The sequence below is a fragment of the Strix uralensis genome, chromosome Z, assembly GCF_047716275.1.
Source record: "Strix uralensis isolate ZFMK-TIS-50842 chromosome Z, bStrUra1, whole genome shotgun sequence".
NCBI classification, from domain to species: Eukaryota; Metazoa; Chordata; class Aves; order Strigiformes; family Strigidae; genus Strix; species Strix uralensis.
The window spans coordinates 88,021,198-88,038,271 of record NC_134012.1 but is presented as its reverse complement, the minus strand read 5'-3'; the positions used below and the strand labels follow the sequence as shown (position 1 = coordinate 88,038,271).

Below are 17,074 nucleotides of genomic sequence, written 5' to 3'. Positions count from 1 at the left end.
CTACCTAGTAATTTCCTCTTGAAATATGCTTGAGTGATTTTTTATCAATTAAAAAGTAAACCTGCTAGATTTTTTACTTTCTGCATGAAAAAACAACAGAGAGCATCAACTTTGTAAAAAATATTAACTCCAAGTAATAGCATGGTCTTAATTCCTGTGTGTTTCTGAAATAAGATAGAGACCAGAAGCTCCTAAGGATTAATTTTAAAAACTGAGATTTACTTCACTTATTTAACAAAACTGCTGCTATTTTTCACTTAAAAATATCATGGCAATTAGGAGCTTCCTTATTCTCTTAAAATTATGAATTATTTGAAGTAGTGAGAAAACCCTATCCTCTCTATTATTAAATTTTTACATCTAATTCTTCAAAGTAGGCCAAGGAGGAAGAAAGACTTAAGCTTCCCTAAAGTTCTTGAGTGAGCATTTTGATCTGGGTAAAGCTGCATCTCTCATCTTCTAAGAGTTATGGTTCTTTTTTTTTTTTTTTTTTTTACTGATGCAGTGTTTTAAACCCATGTGTAGGTGTGCAACCTATTTCATCTATGCAACACAAAGAATCATGTGAAACAGCTCTCTACCATTATGAGACCAAGGCATTTTGTAATACTGTTAAGAGCTTCATTTTCTCCATTGAGGATTTTAAAGTTCATTTTCAAATTCAATTTGGGAAATTATATATAAGTTGATGATACTCTGGTAGATCACTACAACAATTTTTTTGTAAAAAACAAATTGAAAAAAAGAATATTCATAACAAATCTATTCCTAAAAAACTGAGTATTACAAAAGTGTTAATTTTTGGGTTGCTGCTTCAGACTCTCATTTTAATGCCCACTTCATCACACTTTGATGCTAAGCCATTTAAGAAACTTTAAGAAGGTTGTATGTTTCTTAGCAATTACAGGTATACCCATAGTTTTTAAAGCCTGACATGAAAACTTCATTATTTCCATTTTGGCACTGCAGCATCTAGAATTGAAAACCCTAGGCCATGCATTAATGTCTTCCTAATTTAGGAATCAGCAATCCCAAATCTTATCTGCCATTTTTGCCATTTCCATCCCATTCCCACCACTGTCAGAATTATTTTCACCTTCTACCCCTTTCAAGTTTTAAATCCTCTCTTCACTGTATTCATACAGATTGAATTTTATTTTTGAACATCTACACTGGTATAAAAATCCAATAAAGTGGTTTAGTTTGAGGATTGTTCTGATTGTCATCAGGATTATCTGCAAGTCAAGTTTTCTACAAATCTGACTATATCACTGACAAGAACACCTCAAAAATCTTTTTATAACTCGAATCTGATTTGTTTCTTCATTAGGAACTGTATAAATTATTCAGCAATATGGTTCTGTTATACAACTATACACATGTATAGAATTCAGCTCCTTAACTAAAACAAGCACTGCTGATTTTTGTCCAGAAAAAGCCTAACAAATTCTGTCGAGAAATCTACTCTTCCCTGCAGCACAGAAATGGTACACCATCTATCATTTGAGAAGTCGGGCTCTGATAGTGTCGATTAGTTGTTCTTTTCTGTTACAAAGGGTAGACAAAAACCTGCACAACAGGTTGTGGGAGCTTGTTTCACAGAAGGTTTTGTTTCATTACAATTTTCAGAATTAATCAGAAACTTGAAACTTTTACTGAGAAAGGCCAGCTCCAGTATTTGATCTTCTCAGTCTTGATCATGGAGGGTGCTAAGCACTACAACTGTAACCACACACACAGACTTGGATGTTTGTTGAAATTCTGCACACCTTCCAGAGGTTTAGTACCTCCTACCAGGTCTTAGTTCCTGATTTTATTTTGATACTTTGTCATTGTGTTTATTTTTAAATCATCATTGTATGCTGTTATCTCACTATTTAAAACCTGTGAATGTTGGTTCTGAGAAGTTAAATCAAAGAAGTCAAAGCTACCTTGCCAAGTTTGACTTTTTTGTTTCAAGTTCATAATTTTGTTAATAAAACTTTGTCAGACAGGATGTAATACTCAGTATCTAGCTATTTAAATGGCACAAAAACTAAAGTTTCATCTTCGTTTATTTTAAAATCAAGAGAGACTGGTAAAATCATGTTGTTCTGCTTTCATTATCTCATACTACAATGAGGAAATAATTTGCTTAAATTCCTTCTTATGCTGCTAAGATTATTATGTGAACACAGTTAATTTTCAGAAACATCTGAGAAGCAGCTACTACTATACCTGTTTTATAAGTAGCAAAACTGAGTCAGAGAAAGGTTCTTGTGGCTTAGGCATGACTGCATATAAATTAATAGCAGTGCTGAGATTAAGGCTGAAGAGTTAGTAAGTATTGGGTGTTGGCACAGTTCACTAGAATACACTACCAGGGCACATTTTTTCCACATCACAGAAATTCTTTTTGTGAACTGCAGTGCTGGGCAACCCTGTAATTATGCACAGAGCAATTTAGGACAAAAAAAGCAATAATTTTTGGCTCAACAGGTTTACATGGAACTTCAGAAACTTACTCTCACTACCAATAATACTCATTCAAACAGCTGTCTACTCAGGCCCTGATTCTCTCTTAGGCCACTTTGTGCTGCTTGGACAGTAGTGGACCAGATAATTGAGCCCTTATAGTATAGCGTAAGGACTAGTTCTTATAGCAGCCTCAGAGACCCTTACTAACTTCAGTGAGGCTTTGTACTAGTGCACAGATTAATTCATGTGGAACTAATTGCAGAACTGTGACCTAAGAAACTGGTCTAGCTCTATTTGCTTGTTATCCAGTCGTCAAAATGTAGTGCTCATTAAGTGCAGAAACAAAGGGTCCAGATGGATTCTTTATATATGAGAAATGTTTCCCATATAAAAAGAAAATAATGAGTAACACTACAGTGGAATTGAAAACCTTATTCAAAAGAAGGGAAATTCTAAGGCAGGTCTTTTAATCAAAAATAATTCAGAGGCCCTTCCTCTATGTATTTTATGATCTACTTTACCTAAAAAAAAAAGTCATTTATGTAAAATGTACTTTGACTACCTGAGTTTATAGAATATGAATGAGACTAAAACAAATGCCTTTGAGTCCCACCACTTTCTTTCATAGCGTGAACTCCATGCTTGGTTCCAGTTGTGCTCTAATCACTTTTCTCCCATTCCATAACACAGATTTTGTGTCTTACAAAGGACACTTATGGATTACTCTAACTTAACCAACCTGCTGAAGTCCCTAACAGTATGAGCAGACAGACAGGGGTCACTAACAAGAGAGTTACAGCTGTTTCCTTATGTCAGTAAATGGCAATAAGCTAGTGTAGGAGGTATAACAGCTCGTAAAATTTGGCATGAAGATAATGAAGATACTATCCACTGTATGGATGTACCAATCTAAAAACTGATTAAAAAAAGAGCAAAACCACAAAGAGATTAAGAATTGGAACTAGCAATTTCCAGAAGTGTTCAATGTTACAGCATTTTCAAGTTCTAACATGATCTAGAAGTGCGCTTGAATGCTCTGCTGCCTAACATCACTGAGGATGCAGTTTCATTAAGTCTGCCTATCTGCCAAAAAGGGCAGTCCCACTCCTCTCCAAGGCAAATTCCCTTGTGAAAGTACCAACACTTGTGCAGCCATGCAAACAAATTACCTCAAGGGAATTGACCTGGCTGAAAATTAACCTGGTAAAATAAATCCTTTTTGCAGCAGGATCAATTCTCTGATCCAACTTTCTATACAGCCACAATTAGCATAAATGCTAGTACTAGACAGTAGGGAAGAACATGGAGTCAGGAATGGGAAGAAGGGACAGTTGAGTTTCACCATCTCTATGGTTAATGTATTACAGATAAAGTCATGTGTTGCCTAGTTGGATATAGAAGATCTACATCAGATAGGCACCAAACCATTTAACATTCAGTAAATTGTAACTGGTTATGCCAATTAACCAAACAATTAACCAAATAAGCAAATAAAGCAGTTGGTGCCAACTACAGAACAAAATCTACAAAGTTCTAGCTGAGAAGTTTAGGTTGCCACACATCAACCCGTCGATGGCTTCCATTTGTAAATATATCTCAAGCACCATTTATCTGTTCCCAGCAAGATAAATGGATACAGGCACTCCCTTACTCCACTCCCTCAGGCAATGGAACCCACCGCACTTAATCATCCAGTAAAAGCTTCCAACCCCGATTAGCTGCCTCTTTGCAAGTGCCTGTGTTTCTGAAGGTATGCATGAGTAAAGCTACTTACCTCCTGACGCTGTTTTGCTGTGTAAAGACCTAACCACAAGGGGATTCTCAGAGACGTCTGTCCTGTTATCTCATGCAATCTGAAGCACATCTACAGGATCAGGCACCACAGAGTAAACAGGCATGGACAAGACTTCTGAAGGTTGGTAGCTAGTGTGTATATGCATTGCATATATGATTACACTCAAAATCCCAGAATTCAAAGCACTTGGCTGCAGTAGCAGGGACTGTTGCTTTTTCATTAATGCTCAAGATGTACCTTTTACATTATTAACCCAGATTTAAAAAAACAGCAGCACAAATAGCCTTCTGAATCTGTTACAGTGAAAAATAATTTAATGGCTTCAGTAGGACTACCCATAGCAGTAATTGATATTTGAGAGAGCAAATCAGGAGTGCAATCTGGGACAATAAAACTGCATGTTACAATCAGACATGTTAAGTAACTACTATACAGATGTTCATGTTCAGATGTTACTGCTATTTTTGAAGAGTAAGTCATGATATCTTTTCCCCCTCTTCAGGTGTAATCCTTGGATTTTCTCTCCGATCATATAAGATGAGCTATCGGGAAGTCAAGTACTTTTCATTTCCGGGAGAACTACTCATGAGAATGCTGCAAATGCTGGTCCTCCCACTAATTGTATCCAGTTTAGTCACAGGTAAAAAAAGAAAGAGTTTTTTTGTTCTTTTAAATAATTTGATAAAGATGTACACACTAAATCATAAAAAATAAACATTTCATGTCCTAGAAGTGTTATAATCTGCAGAAATACCTTTGCTGTTGCTGTTTTAGAGACAATGTAACAAGAGGTTTGAATTAATATACAAAGAAACTAAAAGATGCTTTTCCCAGTTTCAAGACAATCTAATTGCACAAGTTACTATATATAGTTGCTACGAAGCTGACAGTGTACTCCACTTTCTCCTCTTACTTTCTGAACAGATATTTCCTCCACAATGTCTCAGCGTTATCAAAGATAATGTATCTCAGAAAAATAGTTCCAAGACCCAAGAAAGTTAACATTATTGATCATGGGCAATAACCTATGCCTGTAAACTCAGATCTGTAAAGCATCTGTCTACATTCTAATCTTTTAGCAACAGATTAGGAAAAATAGCGATAGATGGAATAGATTGGCTAGTTTGGAAGAAAGATCATTCCATCAGTTCTGGTTTCCTGTCTTCTGGTCAGAAACTCTCTTAAGCTCCAAGCCCTCTTTACTAAATTATTCCTTGAGATAGAGACATAGCAATTCATTTCTTATGATGATGTATGCCTTGTCATTCCACTTAAGTTTCACAGAAGAGCTCTCAGATCTTTTATGAATGTTCAGGATACACCTGTGATCTATTTATCCTATTAAGTATCTAAAGAAAAGAAAGCATAGACTTTGGTCTACCAGCAAATCAGTGGTACAGCTTGGAGAACTTAATCAAAACTGCCCACTGTGCACAGTCCTAGGATTCAGAGACTATAAACTGTTCCCTATCTCATTGATTTTCAAATACTTTAAGATCTCCTCTTGTAATTGCAAATGAGCATAGACTCCATCTTCATAGATACCAAAGATAGTATGTAAGTATGTAAGCTGTTAATACAACGGCAGAAAACTAGGATATTCATAGTTACAAAATCATTTGCCTTCACATATTTCAAGGAGAATATTATAAAATAATATTATAAAAACACATATTATAAGGATACTGAAAGCTTAATGAACACTGAAACTAGACAGAAATTTATAAGTCTTGTAGGGGAAACAATCAGAGGTTTTACCAACCAGTGTATAATTCTGTTACATGTCATATCTCCTTGCTGTCTTCTTTCCCTTTCACCTGCAGAACTCCCCAGGTTGGCTGGGTACCGATAGAAGAACCATTAAAAGTAGAGACATTTAGCCTTTTTCAGTGTCAGCTGAGACTGGCACTGCAGCTCCATTTTGTAGGATAGGTTATTTCAGGAGAATTTACTTGCTCAGTTCCTCGTAATTCTGCATCCATATTGGTTCTCTGAGAATGGTCAAGGTAAACCAAGAAATTAGGTAGATCATCATATACAAGGATTTGAATTCACTTTCAAAATTTTAAGTAGGAACACTTTGTTCAGGTAAAGATCACCTCAGAGTGAGGTGATCACCTTTGATCAGGCAAAGCCACCTCAGAGAGTCATGAGCATCACAAGGATTTGGACTTGTGATAAAACAAGCTCATTTGCTGTATCACCAGATCTCAGTAGAGATTTTGTGATATACCAGAACAGTAAGTTTCCAACTAATTCTATTCTGGAAGGGATCTTCAGTCTCTGGATTCAAACAATACACTTCTTTTTCGATGGCTTTTTTTCCCCTTTAAATTCTCTCGAGCCCTTTATCATTTTTATTTTAACAATTATTTCCTTTATTATATAGAGGCTTTTGGCAAAGAAAAATCTTATCTATCTATAAAATTTGTCTTATTATCATACAAGTACCTTGTAATATTAAATGGCTTATTCTTAGCTTCCCTTTGAAGTAGAGTTGCTAATTTTCAAGATTAATTACAACGTTTTAAACTTCTTTAGTCAGGCAGGGAACAATCAAAGAAAACTCGCAATTCACAAATGACATTTCATTCTTTTTAAAAAATTGTTAAATACAACAGGACTATGTCTTTTTTCATGGGATTAAAAATCATTTCCCAGTTTACTGCTAAAAACTGTGGAAAAACTGTTTTCTACACTGAACAATACCTCATTTAGCATATAATTTTTTTTTAAAAAAGATGCTCTTACATATTTGTTGCAGAACTCTCATACTCAAGTAAATATACAGGTATTATTGAATATCTAAGTAATAATGAACCATAACCTTTACAGGTGTACTACTATTGTGCAGTTTTATAGATGCTACTGGTTTCTTTTCTTTCATACATTTACACACAGAATAATTCATTGGATAAAAGTCTTATGTTTCTCAAGTCAGTCTTAAGACCACTCTCGGCATCCCTGAGCCAAATCTCTTACTTCCTGTATTTTGTTTGGCAAAGCAAAGCAGATGCCTCTTAACTAACCACAAAAAGATTCCTACAGGGTCTTGCACACTGATAATATAATCACTTCTTCCAATTGTAAATTACCTGAATAAATATTTTTACCGTTTGCAGGCATGACAGTGTCTCCCAGATATGATATTCTGGGTTTCTGTTTGTATTTATGCAAGTGTGCTCAACATAACTGGTTATGACAATTTCAGAACATATGGACTCTGAGGTATTAGAAATAGGCTGGGGATGATTACATTCCTTGGCAAATTTTGTGACTGTCAAAGAAATTAGACCAATAAAAGCAAAGTAATAATTATAGAAGCTACGGGCTGCTACATAAATGAAAGATAAATTGAGGAAGTGAAGAATTCTACTATACAGGTAAATGGTTCAGGCGGTTATTCACAGACTCTTCAGAAAATAAACTGTAAAAGGTGAAATCAACCCAGTCGCATTTCTCTATAGCCTGTTTTGGTACTTTCATGAAAGAAACAATGCAGAACCACATTCAGAGGTTTCTACTCATATTTGCCTTATGACTTAACATTATTGCACGTGGCTTAAGCAGGTATGCAGTTTTCTCCATGAGATTCTATCCACTGATATATATGTTACCAGGCATGTACTAACATCTGCCTGGGAGAAAATAGAGGTTATTTGCATACCTTTCACCATCTTTTACTGTTTATAGGAAAATATGATTATATGAATATCTGTATTCTTTCTTTTCTGGTTTAGACACAAATCCAACTGCATACTCTATGCTGGTCTTTATGCTCTACATTCTTTCAGATGGGAGAACTCCTAAATCTGCATCTCCAATTAGTATCTCTTTCAAAGTCAGAGGCAAAATCAAGGCACAGTATATGGCAGGCAGCATAAATAACCAAAGAAATAGATTAAATTCCCATTTGGATTATTTTATGGCCAAATCTGAGCTGAATTCTTATACAAACACAGGGCTGACAATTTTGCTCCATTTCTGTTTTGAATTTGCTGCAGTTATAGGAGTTCAAAATATTTTACTCCTGCTTATTTAATTATAACTTGAAGCATTTGACATAAACAAATAGCTTGGCATAATTATTTTAAAATAGCATCGACCCTAAATGATATATAATATAAATATGTATGCATATGATAACAACTCATCATGAAATAGACAAAGACTGCAAGATTCGCACCAGCATTAAAAGCACTATGTGTTAACATTTTTTGAACTGTTACAGGAAGATCATAACAGAATTGAAATTCCAGCCCTTAAAACCGGCCCACAAGTTTTATCTGCATGTTTCAGTTATTCAATTAATATAAGGGCTTCAGAAGAGGTACCTTTTCTTAACCAATCTATATATTCCCTGAAATCACATTCACAAAAACTATTCATGACCAGTCTTTATAAAAATGTAGTTGGAGCATAACATTTGTGACAGATACTAAAGCTAGAGAAATTTTATAAGGGTTATTTGAAAATATTTTGCACAATTCTGGTCATAGCACAGTTTAATAGACAGACTACTTCTTCCCCAAAGTTTTGAAAGCCTGGAATCTAGATGTACAGGGACATTAATTTTAAATGCAAGTAAACTAGGATTAAAATCTGTGCATTTCTTTCAAATATCTTTGTCTGGTAAAGTATAGGAAAGCATAAAAAGCCCAGTCAAGATCTGAGACTAATTTTCACTGCACATTGCAGAAACAGTAAGAAAATACTTTATTTGCTGACATAAATCAAGCTGGGGAAAGAGAAAGGGAATGTAGAAACAGTGAAATAGTGAAGTCTGCCGGCTCGCCAAAGAGTACACAGCAGGTCAGCAATAATAGAATCAAGCAAAGATCCCAATCATGAATACCAGTACAATGCACTCTGCATTGTACGCAAGACGATAATGCTTGTTCAAACTGTTAATGGGAATAACACTGGTATGGCACAAATGAATCTTTAATCACACACCAGGATTTTGTGTGCAAGATTCTGTACAAACACAAAGACTGTGAATCTTCTTACACAGAAGGTGGCTGTATAGTAAAACAATTCAGAAGAATGAGTATGGAAGGTTTACCTCAAAGAAGAAAAACATCTTAGTATGTAGTCTGTAGTATGTCTTTGTTTATATTCACTCCCCTTTCTAATTCGGATAATGTCATGAATGTCTTTCATGGATTCTGGAAGATACAGAAACTTCCCTGCCTCTGATGGAGCCTTTCAATAACAGACTGCAACACTGACAACTGCAGGAGACACAAGTGACTTTCCTTTGGGCAGACTCAGAGACACAAGGTTTTGTCCCCAGGCTTTTTTAACATGTTCATAGTATTCACCACTACAAAAAACACTGAAAGTGTTGACAATGTGCAGAAAGCTGGAATTTCCATGTGTGGATGTCTCTTAACTAACCTCAGATGTACACACGATGCTTTTGATTTCAGCTGTCAAAAGCGTGCAATGAATGGTGACAATGTCAAAAACAAGTAAAAACAAAGGCACACAAAGTGAATCAAGTAATAAAACAAAACACAAGAAGAGATCACAATTAACATCCAGTTTACAGATGCAGTTGCATGAAATTACCTATAATGAAACAGGGTAAGATTCAAAGAAACAGCTGAACTTGAAATAGTCTCCAAGCCACTCCCTTATGTAAGTCAGGAAAAACACAGCATCTGGATATGAACAGATCCAACTGCTGAAAAGCCATATTTTGCCCAAAGCAACTTATGGATATAAAGTGTGGCAAATCAATGCTGTGACATGTTGCATAACCTTAGGCAAATCATATTTCCCTTTTGTATCCTGGTTTTCTTTCTCCTTTCAAATGTAGTGCTGGTGAAGTTTTTTTATAGCTACTAGGCAGAAAAGATGACTATATATGATGGAAATTTTAATGAAGACGTGTAGATTAAGTTGTCACAGCTCAGCAGATGCAAAGTATATAGCTATTTTAGTTATATCACTGTAGAGATGGAAATAAACTTAAACAAATAATTACAGCAAGAATGATATATGGAGCCATCAATCTGAGACAATTGCTGCAGAAATATTACACCCAAAGTTACCTTAGTGACTGCTTGCAGCTAGCTATGCTGATATCACTGATAATAAGATATGCATAAATGGACAATATTTTTTCACTAGATACAACTGTTTAAGAGGAATGTGTTGGCCACGAAGTTAAAAAAAATTCTCCTGAAGTTAACATATGGTGTGATGGACCCAAAGTAGGTTCTATGACAGGGAACTGTGATACAATGGCACAGCCTCCCACATTCAGATAGCAGCTGTACCCAGTCTTCTGTGAAGACATAATTCTAAAACATACTACAGTCTCATGTTATTAAATGTAAGAAATTAGGTTTTATATTTGCCTTTCCAATATTTGGAATGAGGCAGTAAATGAGCCATCAAGTGTACCTGGATACAAATGCTATTAAATCTTATCAAAACACCTATCCTCTCATAAATTATTAGCATTTTCATTTTGACAATTGTAATGTCCTTTATTAATATAGAAAAGTAATAGCAGTAAACATAAAGGGCCAGAATTTTTAATTTGCTCATTCTAACCCCTCACATCAGAGCACACAATAGGAAGATCTCATAAAGAGACCTGTGCATTATCTCTTCAAAAAAGGCTGCGAATCCATCCTGTGTCTAAGTTTGCGAAAGCAAGAGTCACACTGCATGAAGTCTCTACATAGTTCCAGTGTCCTCCTGTCTACTCACAGACAAGTCTATCGTGGAAAAAAGGCTGTCACTTACTACAAGGTCTCAGGTGCTGTCTCATATCAGCCACAAATGTTTATGGTAGTTTCAACAGATGGAAGGTCTCTCCTTCAGCAAGATTCCAGAAAGGGGAACAAATGCTGTGGAGCCACCATTATCCTTCTCCCAGGAAGAAAAAGGAGGGGCCTAGCAGTATTCCCTTTAATTCACTCTGGCAGAACAGACCTAGAACCAGTGCTAGTGCAACATCTTGGGTACTCACAGTAAAGCTGGAAGCCAAAAATATTAACAAAAGTCAGTCTTATTCTTCTGTGTTTCAGTTTAAGAAATATAGCATTCCTGATTCAGTTCATATAGTTCGTACATGAAAATTGAGAAAGAGTTAGGTGGTGTTTCGCTCAATTTAACTGGTCACCAGAGCAATGGACCCATTTTCCAAATTCCAAAAACTGGAAATTTTCTGATTTTCCAAAATTCTAAGATTTTTGCATGTCCTAAAGAAATTATTTTAGAAGTCAAAATAATCAAAACACATCAAATCAATATACTGATCTCGGTTGACTCTAGTTATAGGCAAAAAGAAGAGAATTGACAGATTCTCTCTGAGTGAAGCACCTTTTGGATTGCCAGTGTATTTGAGCTGCGTCTATATTTGTGTTGGAAGCTTTCTACAGAGGAACCCTGTAGATATCTCCTACAGTAGCAAGCCTGTTATGAGTAACCAACCCATGAACATCCTTGGAGTGAGTTACATTTTTTACTTATGTTTTTCTTTTAATACATAAAATGTTACTAAAAAAGTAACTTACCTTCTTTTTCAGGCAACTCTTCCATCTTTCTCTCCCACCCAATAGTACACAAGCATGTCCATGCTGTAAAAGCTGAATTGTATGGCAGTTTTAATTTTATGAACTTGTACACTTCGTGCTCCCATCACTTTATGCACTCATATAGGTATTTACATATGCAATTTGCATAAACGGATGACAGTGCTATTTAATTTGAACATCCAAATACTTTTTTCCACAAATAAAGGAAAACTCATGCTTTGTTTTGTGTGTGTCCAAGACCATGACTGGCTAAAAATATGGGCATGCAAGTTACTAAGTTTCTAAAGATCCAGTCTTGTAAACATCATTTCCTGTAGGGATAAAGAAACAATTGAAGAAATATTACTAGTGTTGATCTATGTTGTGTAACAAATTTCATCTCAAGGTAACATGTTTACAGTAGATTCCAGCCAACAGCAGCTAAAAGTATACAAACATGAAACTTTATACGTATAATTACTTTAAACACCTGTTTTCAATACCTGTATTACTGTATAAAACCAATGTCTATCGAGTCTGGCATATAGCCTCTAATAATTGTTATTTAGACTGGCACTCAGAGATGAAAAAATTGGAACCTTTTTACACTGTTCCACTCCACAGTCTTTAAGGGAATGTAGGCAGGATAAATTTAATAATTATGTCATGTAATCTAAACTATTCTGGACAAAGCTTCTAAAATTTTAAAAAATGAGTTTAAGTAGCAGCAGATACATTTTGAAAAATCAGGAAGAAAAAAAGGTAGGTTGGAAACTAGTCAACACCTAGAAACAACAATTTTCAAGTTGAAACACAAAAAAGAACTATGTGCAGATTCAGTGTGTGTTGGCAATCAGCTTGTCTTTGATTCCCTGAATACGTTTCCTGAACAAGTTTTTGCACAGAAAGTGCTCCAGGAGGAAAAAAACTACACCCAGTTGGAAGTCAGAAAGCATTGTGCAAGGCATGGATGTTAGAAAATCATAATGAAATGTCATACATATTTGTACAATAAATACAGCTTTGGGTGGAACCTCTTACTCAGAAAGTGCTATATGTCTTAATCTATGCAAATACTAAAAGCAAGGAGCTACAGAAAGGATCATAAAATGAAAATATAACTCACCTCTGAACCATTTCTGAGACAATTTTACAATAGGAAATACACAGCCATCTATTTTGACAAGAGCCTACGGAAACAATTCTAAGTGAACCGAGATCCCACTAAAAATGAAAATGAAGTAAGAGCAGAAATTAAGTTCCTGCATATAATGACACTCTTTTTATACTGATTATAACTTAAAAAAGAAAACCTAAGCATGATATACAACATCCAAAAGCAGAAAGTATGCAGCAGTGTAGTTTTTGAAGTCTTAGTCTCTGCAAGCAGCAATGCACAAATAGTAAGGGTGTTCAAGGACAAAGTTTGCAATAATTAAAGACAACAAAAACTAAAAAAACCCGTATAAAATCATTCAAGTTTGCTAGAAGCCCTTAATTAAAGGCTGATTTAAATTTCATCGCAAAATGTAGGTTTTCTTAGTGCACCACAACTTTTAGTTGTTTCACAAACTATTGAATAATAGATTGTTATACACTTTTATTCAGTTTACATTCTGCATGGAATTCCAACTGAGTTGATAATAGGTAACAACCTCCCATCTGCAAAGCCTTAGTTTTGATTTTTTATCCTAGTTCAAATGCATAACATCAAGACTTTGCTTGCTGACAGGCAAATCACTGGCAAAAACTATTTGGAAGAACACGTATGAGGTAAAGCACCTTGCCTGAGCACTGATGGACTGTTGTAAATCCACAATCTCTTTATTAACATTTCTATTTCAATCAAAGGTAGAAGGACTAAAAATATCTTAGGGATAACTAAAAACAATTTTTCCAGTTTAATGTGAAAAAATATGAATTGGTTACAGAAAACCAGCACACCTGAAAATTAAAAAACTCAAAAATATTACAAAATGTAAAATCAGATACATGAGACTGTAAATGAAAATGACTTGGGTTTGTATTTTGTACAGCAAAATGTTTAAAATGCAAAACCAAGTCTCCTTAGCATTTTGGGAATTAGGACACTGAGAGCAAGTATTTTATTCAGGATATTGAAGACTGAACCTGTAAAGAACGGTGTTTTCAGTAATGAATGACTCTGTGATAACGTGACAGATGAACTAGAATGGTGCCAAATGCAAAGTGATACACCTGGGAATGGGGAATACACTACACCTATACTACACCTAATCACAAGCTCTCAGATGGCCATTAGTACACAGGCAAGAGTTCTGACTCACTGTGAACAGTCTGGAGAAGGTGACGGGGCTTATTAGTGGAATGGAGTTCTAGAAAAATGCAAAGAGGGATTAAACAGACTACAACTTTTTGTCTTGAAAAAGACACAGCCATAGAAAATCACCATAAAAGTCCACAGAAATAATGAATTATTTGTAGAGGCTTAGACGGAGTAACTATTTAATATTGTATCTCATAGTTATTTTTCATAATAAAGGAAACATGGAGTATCCAATGAAATAACTAGGGATTGCATTTATAATAAAGAAAAGGAAGTACTTTTTCACACGGCACACAATTAAATTGTGTTGTACAGTACTACAAACCAGTTAATAGTTTCAAAATTAAACTAGAGTTTACAGATACAGACATTGTTGACTATTAAAATTGGGGAAGTAGCAATTTAGGAAGACCCTAGTCCCTGCCGGTGGCTAGATGCAGGGAGGGCAAGCAAGGGCAGTCAACACTATCTTTTCCTGTTTCTCATAGTCTTTCAGCAAGAATCTGTTAGGTAGAGCTGAAGACAAAGAAATGGGTTGGTCAACCATTGGACTAATTTCCCACAGGTTTATGTTATTGTTGCACTCTATAGAATTTCATATCAGATTGAAGGGATCTCTCTGTATTTACCTCTTAAGATTTCACCTATCAATTGCTCTAAGGCAATGACTACTGTCAACAGTTTCAGCTCTCTGTCACACTCCTGAGAGCCAGTTCAAAACAAAGAAAAAACTATTTCAGGATCTGAGAATCATCTCCAACAAATGTAAACTCACTCAATTGACATGAAATTAGACTTAAAAATTAAAGAGATAAGGCAAACCATATGTCAAGAAAGAAGGAAAGAACTATGATACAACAACATTATCAGTAGCTCTTAACATGCCACTCTTGGGAAGTTGACAAATAACAACAGTGTTGTGTTGTATCAAAGTATGAAAAAAAAGCAGCTTGAAAAATTGTGAAGAGTTACACCCAGAGATAGTTAGGTATACAGAGGATTCTTCAGGCTTTAACAACTTTCACTTTCCTACTCCTTTCACCTCTTTACCTCTAGCTTGAATTCTGTGATCTGCATCCCCATTTCCTCCATTGTATTTGCTTCTTTGTAAGTTTTTCTTTGCTATAACTGCTCATGAAGACCTGAAGAATCTAATCAAGAAAGCTCCTGAGGCTGCATTTAGGGGACACTAGAAACATTACTTGGGAGTACTTGCACACCAGCAGAAGTAACACATATCATCCTTTCACCAATGTTGTAAAACCTGAGACACAAAGTACTTTCTGAATCACTGCATCAGCTACACAGATCATTGCAGAAGGACCAACTGCAGACCAAACCACGCGCAGAAGGTGGTCATCTTTCATGAAGAGGAGACTGTAATGTTATCTTTAAGTCTCCAACCCTTGTTTTCACCCCTGATTTTTTTTCCATGTTTTAATAATGGGCAGTTCTTGACCTAGAATATATTATTTCCATTTAATTGTTAAAATTAATTGCTGGATCTTCTACATGCTGTCCTTCAGCCATGTTTTTGGATTATAAACTTCCATAAGGCAGATCCATCATTATCATCATCACTGGAGGCAGAGATACTTAATACTTGTCTCTTGATAGCACTGCTGGATGCCCCACCTGAGTTGTGAACAATGGAGAATGAGGAAAGTCACTGTGCACAAGAGCTGCAGGACTCAAGCCTTGGGTCTGGGTTCCAGTGAGAGGTTGAATAGTCTGGAAGAGGAGGAAGGCTGCCCATCTAATTGTTCATCCTAATATCCGGCCGTATGACACAGCTCTCACTGGTGATAGATGTTTGGGTGGAAAGTCTCTCAATGTGAACTTTTTCAGACTTACACAGTCAGATCTGGTTTTCCTCATGCAAGTGAGCCCAGGGTGCTGTTACACTGCTGAACTTTGATGCAAAACTGTTGTAACATACTACCAATCCCAGAAATGACTGGGTTTTCTGGTGATGGCTTATTCTAGAAAATTGGTTTTGGCTAGGTTTGGGCATACTCTGCCACTTCTATGCCTCAGATATTTTACTTGAGTCACCCTCAATACATACCACAAAATACATACCACAGCAAAGTTAATTCAATTTACTTAAAAGCCCATTTATGTGTCTCTGGAAGGTATCAAGTGCCATCTGAAATCCAGAAATGGTGAAAAAGAAATTCCGATGGGCCACTACCTGTTCTCAAGGTTGGCCTTTCTTGAGTCTCTTGTCTCAGTGTTTCTCAGGTCAACAAAGTTTGTATATTTAGCATCTTTTATTTTGGCCAAGCATTTATCATTGTAAAGCATGGCATTTCCATTTGAAAGAGGAACATGTGCAATCAGCTCAAACACAGATTCCTCAGAGGTTTGCACACTTAGCAAAACAGGGAAGTTTAGTACACCACAAACTTTCTGTTCCTGCTACTGTGAAGATAGTTGTATCTAGCAGAATGGCAAGAAAAACACCTAGGATGGCAAGCTCTTAAATTTTGGTTCCTTGGCTCACAAGATACAAAAGTTCCATGTGTTCCTTCTACTGATAGTCTCTTGAAAGGACCTTTTTCTCTGCAGGAGACTATCAAAACCAGATATACTAATGTTGATCAACAAAGAGAAGTAAAAGCTACTACGATACAGAAAGACTTGTGCAAAAAAAAAGTCTCATTATTTATGGAGCCATTTCATGTGGGAATGAAAAGATAAAATTCTTTACAGTTTCACACAATTGAATAGCAATTCAGTTCTAATACTGATTAAGAAACATGCAAATAAGGGGCTAGTGCTCGACTCTCACGCCAAGAGAAGTTTTCAGATCTTAATGCTATTCTTAAAGACCCATCATCTCTGGAAGTCAAGTATCAAAGCAAATTAAATTCCTGGGCTCCTTGTTGTGAAGAAAAGCTCAAAAACAAATCCTGACTATATTCTGAAAACTCAAGAGTCACAGAACAAAGAGCAATTATTTGAAAAAATGTTGGGATT

The 17,074-nt window shown here is 35.8% G+C and overlaps 1 protein-coding gene across 2 annotated transcripts in view; it reads left to right on the top strand.

Moving 5' to 3' along the window:
• The window catches only part of SLC1A3 (solute carrier family 1 member 3), a 69,242-nt gene that overhangs the window by 16,223 nt on the left and 35,945 nt on the right, over positions 1–17,074 (top strand). For both annotated transcript variants that reach the window (XM_074855786.1, XM_074855787.1), the window contains one exon: positions 4,755–4,892. In XM_074855786.1, coding sequence (XP_074711887.1) covers positions 4,755–4,892 — 138 coding nt within the window. The remainder of the gene's footprint in view (positions 1–4,754; positions 4,893–17,074) is intronic.